We start from the raw sequence: 17986 nt of genomic DNA, 5'->3' as shown, positions 1-17986 counted from the left end.
CTAACAATCATGGCAAAAGAGGATGTGCATTCAGTGTTACACAGCTGTCATAAGGGCTCCTCCAATAAATTTTATGCGACCAATGCTTGTAATGTTGATGAGCAAAAGCTTTGTGAAAAATTGTCCCTGTTTGGTATGGGGCACAGCAGTGGGAAGGATGTGAAAGAAGCATAGTGTGCGTTCAGCTGCTCTTGGAGCTGCCAAACAAGCATCCATGGCAGCCACTTACCACCCGGCAAACACAATGAGCATATTGATTTTCTAGGAGTAAATATCTGACAAAGATGTATGGAATAGAAGACAAAAAACAAAGTATTCCCTTCTGATAGAAATGTGTTTGCCATACATATTCATAGTTGGTCTAAGTGTTTGGAATGGACTAGAATGATCCAGTAACTCCAACCAGAGTGCTGAATAGCCTAACACATCTCAAGATGAGTAAGAATCAGTGACTTGGGAGCTGTAAGCCGAGAGATTTAATTCGGCGATGAAGGCATCTGACCCGATGAGTACCGACGAGCCCCGTCTCGCCGTGCTGTTTGCTATATTTGTGCTGCTTTTCCTGCCATCCCGTGACTTAGCCTTTTCTATTTCACCTATTTAAGAATACCGTAATTTCCTTCTTCCCCCGGGCCTTACAGCTCAGCACAAGGCGCCCGCCCGCCCGCGCCCCTCCCACCGGCTCCGCCGCCCTCCCGCGTCGCCTCCCGCCGCTGGCCCGTGTCCCGCCGGCCGCCCCGCAGCCCGGTGCATGTGCGGCAACAACATGTCGGCTCCTCTGCCCGCCATCGTCCCGGCCGCCAGGAAGGCCACGGCCGCCGTGAGTGTGGCGGGGCGCGGGCAGGGAGCGCGGGCAGGGAGCGCCGCCGCCCCGCTTTGTTGGCGCGGCGGCCGCGGGCGGGCGGGCGCGGGGCGAGGCGCGGCTGCTGCTGAGGGGGATGGCGGGCGGGCGGCCCGGCCCGACCCGACCCGGGCGGGTCTCTCCCGTTCCTTGCCTTCCCTTGCAGAAGCGGGCCGGGCTCGGCACCTGGAAGGTCAGCGGTGCCCGCGGGGAGCGGCCGCTGATGGCGGCGGGGCCGGGGAGGGGAAGTGAGCGAAGCGGAGTTTTCTTAGGAGAAAGTGGTGCCGCGCTCCGAACCGCGCCTGACCTTGGGTGGGCGCCTGGGGCTCCTGTGCTTGTTCAGTGATCCTAAACCTCTGCCTTTGTTGTCTTTTTTTTTTGTGTTGTTGCTGTTTTATTTCCCTCAGGTCATTTTTCTTCACGGATTAGGAGATACCGGGTGTGTATTCTGATCTATTGCATACTCAGTAGCTATTATACTTTCAAATACGACCTGCATATTTTAAACACGTGAGCAGTTAAAATTTACTTAAGCTTCTTATTTTGCCCTTTACTGAATGCAGCGGCCAACAGCAGATAAAACTTCACGTGTCCTGCAATGATGGTGACAACTATTTAATTAAAATTTTCCACTAAGTCCTTGAAAACTTTAGTCACCTAAATTGGTCTCAATATGATCTCACTTTTGTTCCTGAGACAAACTTTTTAGAAAAAGAAGTCTGTGGTTTTTTTGGTCATTTGCTTTCCCGAGAGTGGGTTTCTGTTTTTCCTGTGTTTGTCTAAATTTAGAGGTCCTTTTTATTCTAGACTTGTGGATTGTTGGTTTGCCAATGGCTGCTGTTAGTCCGTGGTTTCTTCATCAATATGTCATACTTACACTAAAATCCAGGCCTCTTTGATCTAAATAAGCAAACTCCAAAGTAGTCACCTAATATCTACAGATTTTTGTCTCTGAAATATGGTCTTCAGACTCCACAAAAAGCCCCCTAAATAAAATGTGTAATGCCTTGTTGCCTTGTTCCTGTTATTTCCATGTTTGAGTAGAAATGGAAAGAAAGAGCAGGGAATTTCTGGGAGGCATTCTAGCTCTGGTGTAATGTTTCCTTTTGAAGCTTGTGTGTGCCCAGAAATAAGCATGCATTCATTAAAGCCGTTGAATTAACTGGTTAAGAGAGTGTTGAAGCCTTTTTAGTGGAAGACTTTAAAGAAATTGGCACTTAGATACTGAAAATAAGTAGCATGAATGCTTTGTCTATGGAATTGGCACTTATACTGAAAATAAGTAGTATGAATGCTTTGTCTATTGTGCTCCCTCGTGGCCAAAATTACATAATATTTTTTTAAGAACCTTTTTTTTTTGTCACCTGGAACTTGAATGTTGCATCTAGGTTGAAACTTGCTATGTTATTTTTTCCAAAGTACTAACTAAAATTAGCTGTCAGAATTAAAACTTGCATACCCTGGGCATTTAGTAAGTTAAAGAAGAGTCAAGTCCATGCACTTGGCAGTATTCTACAAGTGGAGGTTTTTGCTCTGATTTGTTGTGCTGACACAACACCTTGTTTGCATTACCCCTCTTCCTTTCTGCTGGTAGGAGGCAGCTGAGGCAGCAGCACTGCCTGCATCTTGGCACCAAATGTTCAGCAAGTGATTGCAGAATCTTTTGAGCTTTTGGAATTTGAGTCCTTGCAAATTGGCTTGGTGTTTGTTTTGGCAGGGGGTAAAAAACAGAGACTTTCTCTTTAACCTGAGTTGTATTCCCTAGACAAGGTGGCATTTCCATTTCAATGTCAGAGCTAATGCACAGCCTCAATCTTGCAAATGTAGTGAGCATACTGGAACGTCTGCATTTGACAAGACATGACACCTCTGTGGAAGGAAATACAGTGATTTAGGTGTATTTCTTCTTCTAGTCTGCTGCAGATTAGATCAGATACACTGCCTCTGACATACTGTTGTTTGTGGTTTTTTTAAGTAAAAGCTGTAGGAGTGACCCAAAAAATTGTCTGAAGCAAACCTATTAACAATTTTATAACTCCCTCAAGTTTAAACTGACCTGTTCCACTTCACATGAATTTCTAAATTGATCACTTCCATTTACCAGCTGCATTTTTCTTACTCTGGAAAGTGTTTAACAGAGGTTACATGCTTTTTCTGTCTTAGCTCCTGTATAAATGGCACTTAAATATTGGTACATACTTGTCAAAATCTGAACAAAAGGTGCCATATAGAGAATTGTTCTAAGGAGTCTGCATTAGTATGTACACAATGTTGCTTTTCAAATTTGTCAACTTCATAATTAGCTAAAATATGTCCCTAAATTCTTATGTAACTATTTTTTTCTCAGTAGTGTTTCTCCTTTAGACTCTTATTCAACCCTCTGTGATACTGCAAATATTGTGCAAATCATATTTCCTGCAATTTGTTAATAATATATCTAAAAGTACTAGTGGGAAGTAGGCTGAGATACTATTGTCAGTGCTTCAAATGTCAGTGTGTTGGAAAGGCCTTCAACTTCAGATAGCATGCATTAATTAACTTTCCAGGATGGTATTAAAACTAAACCAATCATGCCTTTATGGCTGGTCTGCTGTTGGTCTGATTAGTTCAACTGTATCACTAACAAATTTGTTAGAGGTGTTCTCTGCTTAGAACCAAATTCCCAGTATCTAATTTAGTGGGTGAGTTAGGAATACTAAATGATGAGGAAAAATCAGGAAATATAGGTGAAATGAGTGTTCTGGAAAGCCAAGTGCAGGCATGTGCAGTGGCTGTGCATGGGTTCAGATTTGAGTCAAGGTCAGTTCCTGTCTAGATGAGGCCTGGAGTGAGTCTTGACCTTACACTCTCCAGTGTTCTGGTTTGGGGGAAGCTCATTAACTTACCTGCTGTGCAGATCTTGTTTTGTTATGGACATTCATACACAGTATCTGCTTGAGATTAAAAAGCCACTGCAGTCTGGGGTGTTGTTTAGGACTGCCTGAATCCAAGACCATTCAAGCTGAGCTGGAGTTAATAGGGCTAATTGACTGGGTTGGATCCATGTGGAGTTAGCTTAGGTGTCAGTTTGCTACTGTCCCATGTCAAGAAATGTGGTTCACAGAATGCCAAGTTGGCTGTCAGAGAAGCTGTCTGAGATCTGCAGGAGCAGCAAAGCACCCTCTGTGCTGCCTGGAAGCAGGATACCTGTGTGCATCTGTTCTGGCACACAAATTATTAAAGCCAGACAGACACAGAGTGGGCTTTGCCTGCAGCCAAAGTGATATTTCTGTAGCTGCACCACAACTATGGCAGCCAAATTAGATCAAGTCTTCCTGACTATATATATGCCACAAGCATTCAAGGGCTGAAAAAACCTTCTAACTTTAGTACTACATTCATAGTATACTGTGGTTGATGTAGATATTTTCTAAAAGTGTGTTTATATTGATCTAATTCAGCATGTTTCATACTTGGTCTGTGCTGATGCACCAGTTCAGAAATAAGAGCTAAGCCAAAACCTAAAAGCAGTTGAAAATGTTTTTGTCAACAGGCACGGATGGTCAGAAGCACTTGCTGGTATCAAAAGCCCCCATGTGAAATACATTTGCCCACACGCGTAAGTTTGTAACTTTCTTGTTTTACCTTTTTCTGTAGAGACATCATCTGTTAAAACACTTGTGCAGATGTCAGAGAGACACCTCAGAAGTGAGATGGTATCTGACTATCCCTGCATTTTTGTTTTTTATATAAAAGCCCATTCTAAAATAGTGTTGATGCTATTAAGTGGTTTTTGTTTTCAGGAAACTCTGTGTGATTTACTTTGGGATAAAACTTCATTTTTATTTGTACTTTGGTTCGGGTACTTATTCAGACTGAAAACATACTTGTAAAGTTTTAGGTACAAAGTTATAGTATTTTGACTTTTTTTCCCAGTGGATTGAGTTGTTTGTTGGTTTCTTTTTTCCCCCCAACAATCTTTTGTCAAAAACAGTTTTATCAAGGAATTTTTTTTTTGTATTTTACTTACCATTACACTCAATTTGCATTAGCCAGCTGTACTTAAACTTGGGTGTGTGTATAGTAGATTGAAACTTGCTGTAGGTTACAAAGAAGTTTAAAGATTAACAGTATAGTGATATTTTCAGCAAATGCAATTTGAGCTATCTTTATGTTCAATTTGAGAAGTGAAATACTTCTAAGCATAATCAGGCACCAGTAAATAAGGCAGTAAGATCTGTCTGCTCTTGATTTGGTGGTAGAAAAACTAATAAACTATAATCTTAATTTATTTTAACACAAAATTCAGATTGTCTCTTGCTCCAATGGTCTTGGCAGACACGGAGCAGAGATGATAGGGAGAGAAGGAAGCAATGTTTTGGTGGATTACTGAGCTGTGGTTTATTTATTTATTTTACCACATGTCCCAGCTTTGCTGAACCATTCAAAAGGAGCTTAGCAATATCTGCTGTTTTCTTTGCTTGCCCTTTGTCTTCTTTCAGTCCTTCCCCACGGAACTTATGCTGCTCAGTTGCTATAGATTAAAACTCAATCCAGGTTTGATCCATGGCATGATCCCCTGAAGCTGCCTTGCTGTGGCTGAAGAGATGGCACAGGTCTGGGAGGGAGCTCAGCAGTGAGGGCAGGTGCTGCCCAAGCAGATTCAGCTGCAGAAGCAGGCATGGCCAGGTTCCACCATGTGCTGCTTTTGGCTGCTTCCTGGTTATGCTGCTGTATAAGGTGCCTTAATCCACTGGACTTGTGAATGGAACTGTGATAAATAATTCCTAATTACAAATAAGTAAATGATATATGTATATTAAAAATGTATATGAGATATATGCACTCACACACATGCACATTTAAAGCAGCCCATTACTGTTTTGCTTGCTCTCCACAGAGAGTGGTAATTCACCCCTGAATATTAAATGTGTTTGAGCTGGCAGGTTTCAAGAGAGTTTCTTCAATAGATGCTGCAAAACAACTAATGTTAATTACTGTTTAAAAGTAAGACAGAGTTAGAGGATACGCAATTTCATGATGTTACTGCATCTGTATTATTAATCTAAGTATATATCTTATGTCAGGAGTGTTCATTCTCATTTCTAGGCCAGTTATGCCTGTTTCTTTGAACATGAACATGTCTATGCCATCCTGGTAAGTATTTTTTCAAATGCAGATGGTTCTAATCAAATTATATCTGGGGCTATGAACTCATTGTTCTTAATTTAAAATCATGAACAACCTGAGTATCTGGTTTTAATCACATACAAGTCTAAACCATTTTACTTTAGATATTTTCTAATAAAATAACAGAACTAAAAGGGCTGTCATGAGTACATTCTAGTTATCATTTTGTATCTGTGGTAGTGATTATTCCTCAGGACTAATCTGTATATCTTAGAACAAAACCCCATTTTATTCTACAGGTATGGTCTGTCGTATGCATTGTGTCTGAATTCCTAGACAGTAGAAGCAGAGACTTGGAGTGGAAATATTATTGCTACTAGTGAGCAGTATTTGCTGGGTCAGTAGGATATGTAGAAACTGTTCTTTAGAACATCCATTCTGAATAGAGAACAAGAAGAACATGGTAGATTTCAATGATCTGAAACCAGTCTTCAGTTTTATTGGATTTTGGGCTTTCCCCCCTCCCCCCAGAGTAACTTGTGTTTGTTTTTCTTATATTTCTTCAAACTGTATTTTAATTTCTACATGCAGCAAAATGCCTGCTAATATTTTTTGAGCGAATATCAAGACTGTGCTGCTTAATCTGCAGTAAGTTACAGAAGATGTCAAAACTCAGAAAAGCCTTGTTGACTAGATCTAGTCTTTTAAGCCACATTCACAGATTGTGCAGCGTTTCTTGTGATCTATGGGTAGTTGGTAATAAACAATATGACAGCTAACATTTTTGTCTGGAAAACATCCAGATTTCATTATTTGTGTATTAAGGAAGTGGAATGGATGCTCTAATGAGTAATGCTCTTGTTGATGTTTTTGTAAGGTTTGATATCATTGGACTTTCTCCAGATTCACAGGAAGATGAAGCTGGAATCAAGCAGGCAGCGGAGAATGGTATACTTAGGAGTATTTTTTATGTCTTAAAAGTACTTCCAGGTATTCTTGAAAATTAACTATCAGTCTGAAACAGGTTTTCTAAAGCCAATATTTTTTAGGGAAAAGAATATGTGTATATGGTATTATCACTGACCAAAGTTTAGCTAGATGAATTGTTTATTTTTTTGTTTGTTTTTTAACTTTATTAGTAAGTAGAGTAATTCACCAGTATAAACAGTTCATACTCTGAAATATGGGAACAAGTGTAGGTTTTTTTAAAGAGCTTTTGGGTAGTGCAGCAGGTCAGAGCAGTATTAGCATCCAGTTGTGTTGCTTTTACTGGGAAGAGGATGTCATCTTCCCAACACTGGTGCTTTTGCAAAACCTATTTGCATGTATTTCTCTTTGGAAATGATACAGTGGCACTGACATTTCTGACTGTACTCTAGATCTTCTGGTAGTTTTAATGTATAGAAGCCTAGATTTTCCTTTCACTAGCTTTCTCTTGAGGCCAGAAAGAAGGCATTTTTCCTCTTCTGGACTTTATAGAGAATGGAGTGGATTTTAACAGCTGGCCTTTATTTATGTTGCAGTTAAAGCACTGATAGATCAAGAAGTAAAAAACGGAATTCCTTCTAATAGAATTATTCTGGGAGGCTTTTCTCAGGTAAGGTATGGTTGGAAAGAACCATTGTCTTTTTTCTTTAGGGAAGTAACCTAGCTTTATTAACTTCAGAAACCCAGACACTTAAATTGAAATCAGCTCATGTTAGATGCCTCTAAAATTTTAAGGTGCCAATTTTCCTTTGCTTTAACAAATGAAGCTTTTTGGTTTTATGCAAATAATTACTGTTCGCTGGAAAATGAACATGCATGTGTAAAAAAAAGTACTAAGATAAATTGTCTGTTTAAAATCTTTATGCACATAACCTACATAGTTTTGCTTGAAAATTTTGGTAGTATTTTTAATTGAATTTGGTGGTCTGGATTTATTCAGGGGAATCTTTTCCTTTACACCTGTAAGGCATCTGTGGTAGGTAGGTCAGTTGATCAATTGGTCCATACATCAACTCCCCAGTCTGCATACAAATGAGTTAAATATTAAAGTGGTGATAATACTGTTGTGATAAAATTATTACAGTGATAAAATGTTGTGAGAATAGTCTTTGGTTTTTGGGGTTTTTTAACAACTGTTAGTTACAGTAAATTTGCTGGCTTACCTCTGAACTGGCTACATGGACTTGGAAGAGAGAAGAAAAAGCAAAACAAACATTGTACATAAGTACTGGTTTTAGTTGTTGGCTCTAAAGAAGAATAGATTGCAATAGGGAAAAGACTTTTAAAGGAGAAATCAGGGATTTTGACGCAAACATTGAAAAGAACTTTACTGTCATTATTCTAATAAAACTTATATCTCTTTATTTTAGGGAGGTGCTTTATCATTGTATACAGCTCTTACAACACATCAGAAATTAGCAGGTGTCGTAGCCCTCAGCTGCTGGCTTCCTCTACGGGCTTCTTTTCCTCAGGTATTTTTTTCTTTCCTGAGATGATTTGCACTTGGGGAATGAGTATCTCTGAAGATTGAATCTTGTGCAAGAATTAGTGGTCATCATTATTACCAGATGACTGTTGTTTGATAATTTGGAAGTTTTTAAAATAATAAGTTTTTATTAGAGACTGAGTGAGCAAAGTTTCAAGTTTTTTACTTGGCCAGAAATGATGACTTTGTGTTACAAAACTTTTTGTCAAAATTTTATTTGCAAGTCTTTGAGCTTAATGTGTTGTCAGGTACAGAGCTTACTTCATAAGGAGCTGCTTGAAGGCTGTACATTGTACTATTTCCCCTCAGAATTCAATTTGCTTGTCATGTCACAGGGTATAGTGCCATGGTTTTTTTATTTCAAAGGTGTTAGCCTTATCTCCACTTAGAGTCTCCTTCTTCTCTTCTCCTGTCTAATTCCACCCCTCCTAGGGCCCTATCAGTGGTGTCAACAAGGATATTGCTGTTCTTCAGTGCCATGGGGACTGTGACCCCCTGGTTCCTGTAATGTTTGGTTCCCTCACTGTTGAGAAGCTGAAGACTATGATAAATCCAGCCAATGTAACCTTCAAGACTTATTCTGGCATGATGCATAGTTCATCTCTTGAGGTAATTTTCTAAATACACCCTGTTTTAGCTGGTTATAGTTAATTCTTTTTCTTTCAAAACTAATGTTTATAGGCTTTTTGGGGGGGGGGTTAGTTTTTCTTTGTTCTGTTTGTTTTGGTTTTGTTTCTTTTTTTTTTTAATACATGCTTCGTGCTGTTTATTTTGATGAGTTACTGAATTTTGGGCTAAAAATCATCCAAAGCAGAAGTTTGTATGACAGATGAGAACTTCCTCGTAAGATTGTGTTTAGGGCACTAGGCGACTTGGTCTATAAAATGCTCTTTTTCCCAAATTTTTATTATTTGCTTAGTTAAAAAACCTAATTAGAATTAAAAGACAAATTCTCATAGCATAAATCCAAGATGGTGTTTTGGAGAGAAGAATCCTGGTAGTTCTGAGGATGGAGACATTGAAGGAGGAGGGAGGGAGGTCTGACACTATGGAAGAGGCAGCCTCAGAACCTGTGTTTATGGTTCTGGCTCAGCAGACAGCTGAGCTGATGTAAGAACTTCCTGCTGCCAGAAAGGGGTGGACTCCTTCTGCTCCTGACCTCGTGGCCCTCACTTCCTCCTTGTACCGGGGCTCTGGGACGGATCAGAAACTTCCTTGAATCATTTGAATTTGCTAAAATGGCAAAAGCTGCAGCCTTCAGGGAGCTGGAGCATCAGAACTCAACAAAGCAAGTGATGAGAGCAAGAAATCAAAGAGGAAGCAAAGAACAGATTTGCCAGCATCAGTAACATTGTTAATTTAGATTGTTGCATCTTGTGGGAACTGTAACTTTGAACAACCTCTTTGTAACATTTACAGAGTAGCACTGCATTTAGCCTGTAATATTGCTGAGCTGTTACACAAATATATTAGTAGTGGTCTTTCTTACAACAGTAACTTAATTAAAAAAAAGATTACCATGGATTAGTTTCTCAGTCTTGTTTGCTGTATTTCTTTTCCTTAAGGAAGGAAGCATGCTGAAAATGAAACTGGATGGTTAGGAGGAGGAGTTGTTGGCTTTTCATGCTGCTGCTAACTTGTAAAAGTTTAAAGTGTAAAGGAAGCTATGGCCTTAGCTACACAGTCAACCTGGTGCTATCAAGATCACTTGATACGTAGCTTGCCTGTTCAGCTCCAGAGGAAAAGTAGTCTTTGCTTTTTTTCTTGTATTTTAGCCTCTACTAAGGGCGTATCAGCACTGTGAAGTTATCAGCCTTGACTTGTGTGCAGAGTGGTAATTAAGTAACTGATTGCTCAATATTTCTAGCCCAGCTGCTCATTATAACTCAAATGTTAAAGCATGATTTAATGTAGCTGATTACGTAGTAGTAGAGGACTTCAACTAATACAGACTTTTATCTTTAAACAGGAAATGATGGATGTAAAACAGTTCATAGACAAACATCTACCTCCCATAGACTGAATTTATCTGTGAGAAGCCTTCTATATAAATACACCAGCATCAACTGTGGTAGAGTGGTAAATCTTTTCATATGCCTGATAGGAAACATTATTTCTATACCTGCAGTGTTACTACTGTGTTGCAAATTTATACTTACAATGAAGATTAAATAATGCACATGTACAAGAAATGATAATCTTTTTAGTATTTTTCAGCCAGTGCTGGGTAGGATGAGAATGAGGGAACTAGGTAACAATGACAGAATGTAACTGTTTTAAAATGTCAGATTATTTTTTTTTCTTGATTGCAGAATTTCAAACTATTTGTACAAGTAATAAAAAACTAAATTTAAGTGAGCAACATAGATGTGACCAGTTACGTTTTACTTAAAATGTGATTTGTTCTTTCTTTCTTCATTGAAAACATATGGCATTTCTTTTATGTAATGAATGCATAAAGAACACAATATAAAACACAGTGGGCATAAAGTACAGAACATGTAATGTAGTGGGCATGTGATGGTAGAATAAATGCTCCCAGGGATAAAACTTAAGGATTATATGTTAATTGTTTAACAGATAAGAAGGGTAGTTCTATAATGGCTAGAAGTCAGCAAAGGTATTTCTTATATTTAAACCACCTCAATTTTAAAATGTTCATATAGATAAATACTGTGGAAATTCTAAAAGGACTCATTCCTTATTAGACTGTTGTTTGTCTTATTGTCTTTTTTCTTTTAAACTCATTGCAAATGTGGACTTGGAACAGAATTCTGAAAAAGTGCAGAGGATTAATTTGAGTTTTGTTTAAAAAAATTCTTGTTTTCATACTGAATATTCATCTGATGCTTTATTTGTAGTTTTAATTTGTTTATGTATTTCACATGAACAACTACAGAAAATTGTGTTGATTTTTTTTCTCTGTATTTTGGAGAAAATAACTGAAAATAGTGCATGTACGTAGTTCCTGTGTATTGTTGAACTCTTATCTGTAACACACACTTATTTGAATTATTTTTTGTTAGAAATATAAGTGCAATTGGGATATAACTTAGCTAAACTTTAAAGTGATACTTTTAGATAATACCATATAATACCTTCTCTTATTACATGTTGAGACTTGATTTTTTTTTCTGAATTGGAACAAAGCATTTTCTTTTAAAATCTATCCTTCTACATTTCCCCAGATCAGTATAGCCTAGGAATATAAAGACCTATCCTGGGAAAAAAAGAGTAAATTTACAAGATACAGAATGTTTCTTCTTTCAGAACCTTAAAATTGTGGAATGCACTAGTTTACAGGAGTTGATGCACACTCAGTAGCTTTTTTTCTGTTCAGAGCCATAATTTACTGCAGGGAGCAGCTGTTCTGTAGCATTCAGAGGCTGTCACCACGCTAGGAATGTTTAAAACAATGCACTACACTTTTTACTGCATAATTTGCTGCATAACAATGTTCTATCCTGTAATATGCTTTCAGTCAAAGACTATTTCTATTTTGGATGTATCTGTCATGTCAGCACTGTGTTGCACACCTGATTTTAAGGTACTTTTCCTCTCCCAGGGGTCCTCTTAGAGTGTATGTGGATTTACATCAGGTATCTGCCAGTACAAATACATACGTGAGGAATTGCACCTTTATATCTCTCCTCTAACATTGCTGCTGCCAGAGATCTGACCTGTTTACCTAGTCTGAGTAACCAGTTAACCAGTTTTCAGCTTTTTTTTTTAATGTTGCACTTCATTTTTAGGAAGCTGCTTCTTTTCTAATCCAGTTTCTCTGGATTATTAAACATCTTTTAATATGTAAAATTGAAAAAGAGTTTTTTTTTTCCTAAATGGTAATGAAACAGTTTTAGATATTCCATCTGTGTAGTTAAGAGAGCATTTTTTATTAACTTTGAAGTTTAATTAGTAATTTCTCTCAGTCGCTCTCTTCTATAGATCTGCCAATTTGTCTTTCAGTTAATTTAGTTCACAGAAGAAACCATAATATTCTTACTGTAGTTGTGCCAAAGTTTTCTTGAGAAAACATTATGTCCTAGCTTGGAGTCATTCCCAAATTGCATTAGCTGATTTTGCAATTCTACTAAATTGCAGTCTTGGTAAGCAAACTATATGTTATTTCTCCTAGTTTTTAGATTTCTTTTCATTCCCCTATTGTCTAAATAATTCCCTGAGCATTGGTGTATTTCCAAAGTTCTTGCACAAGCTTCTAATTTTTCCTTCATTGTTTTCATGTTCTGTTTGTAGATTTGTTGTTAACTCTGTCCATCTGTCTTAACTTCTAATTGACTGTGTGCTCATTTCACATATTTTTCCTTCTGCAAGAATTAGTTTTAAAAAGTATTTCCAAGATGTTAAAATGGGATCTGCCCTAGCTTCCTTCTATGTTAGCTCCATAACACTTTCTTCAATTTGGTGAACTGTGTTTACAGTTTGTGGTCACCTTCTAGTACTTAAACATTCTAATCCAAGTCAGCTTCAGCTGTCACTGTCATGATGCTTTCAGATGTTTTTCTAGCAATGCTTTTTATGTGTTAACTTTGTTCAAACACTCAGCTATCATAACAAGACTCTTTTTCATGTTGTTTTGCTGCTTGCTATATCTACAAAGAGCTGTGTTACCAAAGTCTGTATAAGTAAATGTTTTGACTTACTTTGAATTTCTGTATTCTAGGAAGAATATTCCTCCTTTTTTTTGAATTCAGGCGTGCATGTTTATATTGTGGTTGGGAGTTCTTAAAGAGCCCAGAAGCTACAGAAAACTTCAAGTCTGTGTGTCCTCCCATATTACACTGTGTATGTAGAGCTCCTGTCTTTTATAACTTCCCAGCTGGTTTGAAACTTTGTGTATGATCTTGCAGCTGAACATCTTCTCTACCTGAAGTGATTTGATGCTGGGATTGTTGTTATAATGCATGTACTTGAGGCTGAATAATAGCTCAGTCTGATGGGGGAGTTTTCATAGTATTCTATTAAAATGGAGAAGTTGGACTGTCAGTGTTCTAAATATGAATGTCCTATCCTCTTAAACTACAATTTGAAATTTTCCAATACTGTCTATTCTTTGTAATGGGAGACTTTCCACCAAAGGAGATGATGTCTATCAAACCTGTGAAAGCATTGATAAGAGAATACCTTGCTTGCAGCTCAGTTTGTTTCAATGGGTATCTAACTCCTTAAGGTGTTTTTAATTCACAATGGTACTTAAACTGGACTGCAGTTTTGTGCTGTCAGAAGTCTGACTTGGAATATATTGCCCACTTTTGAATAAACATGTTGAATTGCATATTATAAGCCAAATTTTCCAGCTATTCTTGAGGTAAAACTTTACTTGGGTCTGTACTGTGGTGAGGGCTGTATGATTTGGTCTCTTTGTCCTATCTTGTATAATTACAACACAGTAGATTGATAAAAGTACTGTACACTGTAACTGGTATTAGAACTGTTAATTAAAACATGTTCTCTCTAGTGGAGTGTACTGCACTTCATTGAAATAATTTGGATGCATCTTTTATGTAGAGGTCTTATTTGGGTTGATGGATATGACTGAGGGCAAACTGTAAGATGTTAATGAAGCCATATGTAAAAGGCCTGTCTCTTAAATTTTACAAATCCTGAACAATTATTCCTTGTGTTAAGACATATAAGCCATTTATATTTACTATAAACATCTAAAATGTAATTTATTTTACTAATTTTATTTATTATAAGAAATCTTAACTTTGGAAATTATTTCTGTACTAGGGAAAATGTAAGAGCTTTCACTTTTTAATCATTGTGAAATAAATTTCAATTGGTATTTGGACAACTACTAAAGATTTTTTCCATATTTACCTGAAGGAAGTTGAGCTTTTATGTGCTGTGAAGCAGGCACTCTAGAGGCTCCTTGGAAATGTATTGTGTGGTAATGTATGCATACTATAATACAGAAGAACAATGATTTGTAGTTACTGAAAAAAAAAAATCACTTACCAAGTTAGGTTTTGCTATTTGTTGAAAGGATCCTAAGTATGATTGGAGGGTGGTTTTCAAATTCTGGGTTAATTTTATTTTAACTTGTTTTCTTGGAATTTGCGATAATTTTGAAAGATCAAAGAAATTAAGTTATTTTCTAGTAAAGTTATTCTAGGACACTGAAGAGCCCAAGTCTTCTCACTCTGGATTGCTGCACCATTCTCTGGATGTTCTGTGCTGTTGGAAAGGCTTTGAAGTTGATTAAGGTTTGGCATACACACCACTTCACAGATTTGTTAGAGACAATTTTCAGGTCAAGGGTTACATGTACTATTTAGTTTAATATTTGAGGGCAATCAGTGCTATACATAGTGCAGGATATTCTAGAGAAAAAGTGGGATTATCTGGGAAGAGAGGGAATGGAGTGTATGTGTGGTAAGGGCAGACTTCCCCCTTCAAGCAGCTTAAAGCAACTTAAAGGCTACTTGTCTCCACAATGTCCAAAAGTCAGTGTGGAGTACAATGAGGAATTTCATAAATGTATGGGAATGTGTGGTAGATGCAGTGCTCTATGTGAATAGGTTGTGGCAAATCAAGAGTCTAAGAATAGCTAGTAACAATAAAGATGCAATATTACACAGAGCAATCAAGCAGTTTATATTTTTTGAAAAATATTTTGAGTAATGTTCAGTTTCTATTTACTTTCAGTCCTGGCATCCCTGATAAGGTAATTATGAGGAGAAAAATTGCCTAAAACTAGCATAGTAAAAACCCCCAAAACAAGACAATGTAGTGTATCAAATTTTATCAATTATAGTATTAGAGCAGTGGTGTAAGTGAAGAACATGACTTAAGAAGTTTTTAGAATGTCTGTTGGTTAAATTGAAAATGTGATTCTTTGAAGATTAATAGCTGTAGAACAGATTTCCCCTTCTGGCCCTGCCCCCTCCCCACCCCTTTTTTTTCTTTCCTTTTCATTGCTTGCCACTCTCATCTTACCATATTTGCCTTTGGGATAACAGATTTTATTAATTGTCTTTGAGTTGAACAGGTACCTTTGATGTAGCTGAATAAAGTTGATATAAACAAAGTACTTGTATAATTTAATGGATGTCCACAAAGTGAACCAGTAGATAATGGTTTTCTTTTAGGACCAATGACTAGAAAAGAGCAACCCATTGCCTCCTTTTTTATCTGCAAAACTAGTAAAACTTCAAAACTTCCAGCCAGTTTGCAGAGGTGTAGTGAACTTGCTTCAGGCATCTAAGTGGGAGGTTTAGCTTGTGCTTGTGAGGAGAAAATAGACTTCCCTCACCTAAGGTTTGTTTTAAAGAGCTACTTCTCTGCATTAACAGATGGAGCAGAAGGAGTCTGAATGTTCCTGGGTTGGAAATACAAGTAAACTCTTAAAGTAGTTTGTGCTTGAAATAATTTGCTAGCTGTATTGTAGTATTTGAAATTAACAGAGAGGATCTTTAAAAGGCTTAAATATTTTAAGTCTATATTAAAAAAATAGATAAAGTTACCACAGAATAGAGAAGTCTAATGAACTTAAAAACTCTAGAAACTAAAATAGAAGTAAAAAATCCCAAAACATTAGCTTAATTTTTTTATATATTTGAATGCCTAACATTACTGCTTCTCAATTGAAAAAAGTGAAGACATTTTGAAAAAGTAAGTAGCATTTTGAAAAAAGTAAATAAAAAAACCCAACTCATCTGTTGTATAGCTATAGAACAACTAATCAAGATGTTTATTGCTATTTTTCAAGTTTTTGAACAAAATCTTGTTATGAGAAATTGGAACTTCCGTTTGCTATAGCTCCCCTTATTTGCCTGTGATTGGAGTCATCTCTTCCTCTGCAAAGGCTGGTGACCACTTGGCTGATTCAGACCAGCTGAGATTCTGGAAGATCTAAGACATTGCACCCAGGGCTCAGATAAAGAGGAGATGGTTAATAGCCATAACATTGTTACATAAAAGGTTTTGCAATGCTATGAATGTTATATATTCAACAGTTGTATTACTACCCAATTAGAGGAGCTTTTCCATACAGAATATCAGTCCTGAAAATGTAGGATTTTAAGTGCCTTGATAGCAGTTCAGAGATTCTTTACTTCAAATTCTGCAGTAGTGAATGTGCTACTGTGTTGCCTCTCCTGCCCCAAATTTCTGAAAATGCTATCTCATATCAAAAGAGACTAGTTAGTAAAAATTGACATTATTTCATAAGTTCACTCTTTTAGGAAGTGTCATCTCTGCCTGCTAAGTCTTAGTATTGCAGAAGGCCCCATGGTCCAGCAAATGAGAGCTGGACACAGGTTTTCTGCATGAGCAGGTGTGCAATACCCTTTAGAAAATGTTGCAAGAGAAAAGTGAGGATGTGCCATAACAGGTAAGTGCAGTGCAATGCACAGTGTGTTATTTCTTCTATCTAATGTGTTAATTTAGGAGAATGATGCTAAACAGACAGGAAAAGGTCAGTTAGGTTGTTTTTCCCTCTCCTACTCCTCTTTGGGCTTGGAGTGACATGTTATAGAAGAGACTGATGCTGAACAAAGCTGCTTGGTTTAGAACCAGCTAAAAGAGAACAAGCATGAGGAGTGCTGTGTGTTCCTTTTCATTAAAGACTTGCTCTCCCCAGGGTGGTGGAGCAGCTGAAATAAAGAATTTGTTCAGTACGGTTCAGTTAATTTATACTGTTCTGGTATTGTAGCATACAATATAAATAATGTGAGCTGTATTATGTTTTCTTTTAATGCATCTACTTGCAAAAAATAAAAAGGGTATGCATTGCCATCTGATTATTCTTTGATTTTCCTACTGAAATATTTCTCTGATGATACTTTTTAAAGCTTAGAAGTTAAATAAGTATGATATGCTTTCCTTTTATAAGTGCTCTCATGGGATTTAATTTATAATTGTCAGTTTTTCACCTGGTACATTTTGGATGTCAATAGATTTCATCTGCATTTTGAACTCTTTCCATGCATTTCCAGTGAAGTAGGTGTTGAATTGTATTTTTAAAAGAAATTTTAGAAAAATCTGGATGACTTTATTCCAGAGCTTAAATGCATTTAAACTAGCCAAAGTGACTGATTTGAGATTTTTAGTTTTGTGATTGTATTGTCCCTGACCTAACTTGTACCTACTGTAGAATATGTACAAGCTTGTTGATCCTGTAGTGTAGCAATAGCTCTGAGCTGCCAACACCCTGTCTGTTGTTTTTATAATTTATGTGATTGTGGTCAATCACATAAATGAATGATGCTAAACTTCATTTGAGGTTAGCATCAGGTTAAATGCTGGTGTTTGATTATTACAGGTACTAGGTAACTAAATCTAGACAAAATGGAATTAAACCTGAAATGGCACAATCCCTTAAATGTTGTGAGAAGATGCCTTCTGTTATTTCTGTCTTCCCAAAATCTGCTCCTGAATGAAAAGGTATTCTTTTCCTTAAAAAATATTCTTAATCTTTGTTCTTGTGGGGTTTTTTACCCCCTGTTGGGCAGAATAAACAAAAAAGCAGCAGACAAAGTTTTTGTATGCTTGTCCAGTTCATGGCCCAGAGCTAACCTGGGGGAAGATCCTGTGTAGGT

The 17986-nt window shown here is 37.3% G+C and overlaps 1 protein-coding gene across 1 annotated transcript; it reads left to right on the top strand.

Moving 5' to 3' along the window:
- Window positions 1-677: 677 nt before the first annotated feature.
- Window positions 678-13898, top strand: LYPLA1 (lysophospholipase 1). Its single transcript, XM_036406266.2, has 9 exons — window positions 678-820; window positions 1249-1280; window positions 4374-4439; window positions 5930-5977; window positions 6828-6898; window positions 7474-7547; window positions 8308-8409; window positions 8856-9032; window positions 10393-13898. The coding sequence occupies exons 1-9, from the start codon at window positions 752-754 to the stop codon at window positions 10444-10446; spliced, it is 693 nt and encodes a 230-aa protein (XP_036262159.1). The 5' UTR covers window positions 678-751; the 3' UTR covers window positions 10447-13898.
- Window positions 13899-17986: the final 4088 nt, after the last annotated feature.

The sequence above is a fragment of the Molothrus ater genome, chromosome 1, assembly GCF_012460135.2.
Source record: "Molothrus ater isolate BHLD 08-10-18 breed brown headed cowbird chromosome 1, BPBGC_Mater_1.1, whole genome shotgun sequence".
Lineage (NCBI taxonomy): Eukaryota > Metazoa > Chordata > Aves > Passeriformes > Icteridae > Molothrus > Molothrus ater.
This window is presented reverse-complemented; position numbering and strand designations above follow the sequence as displayed.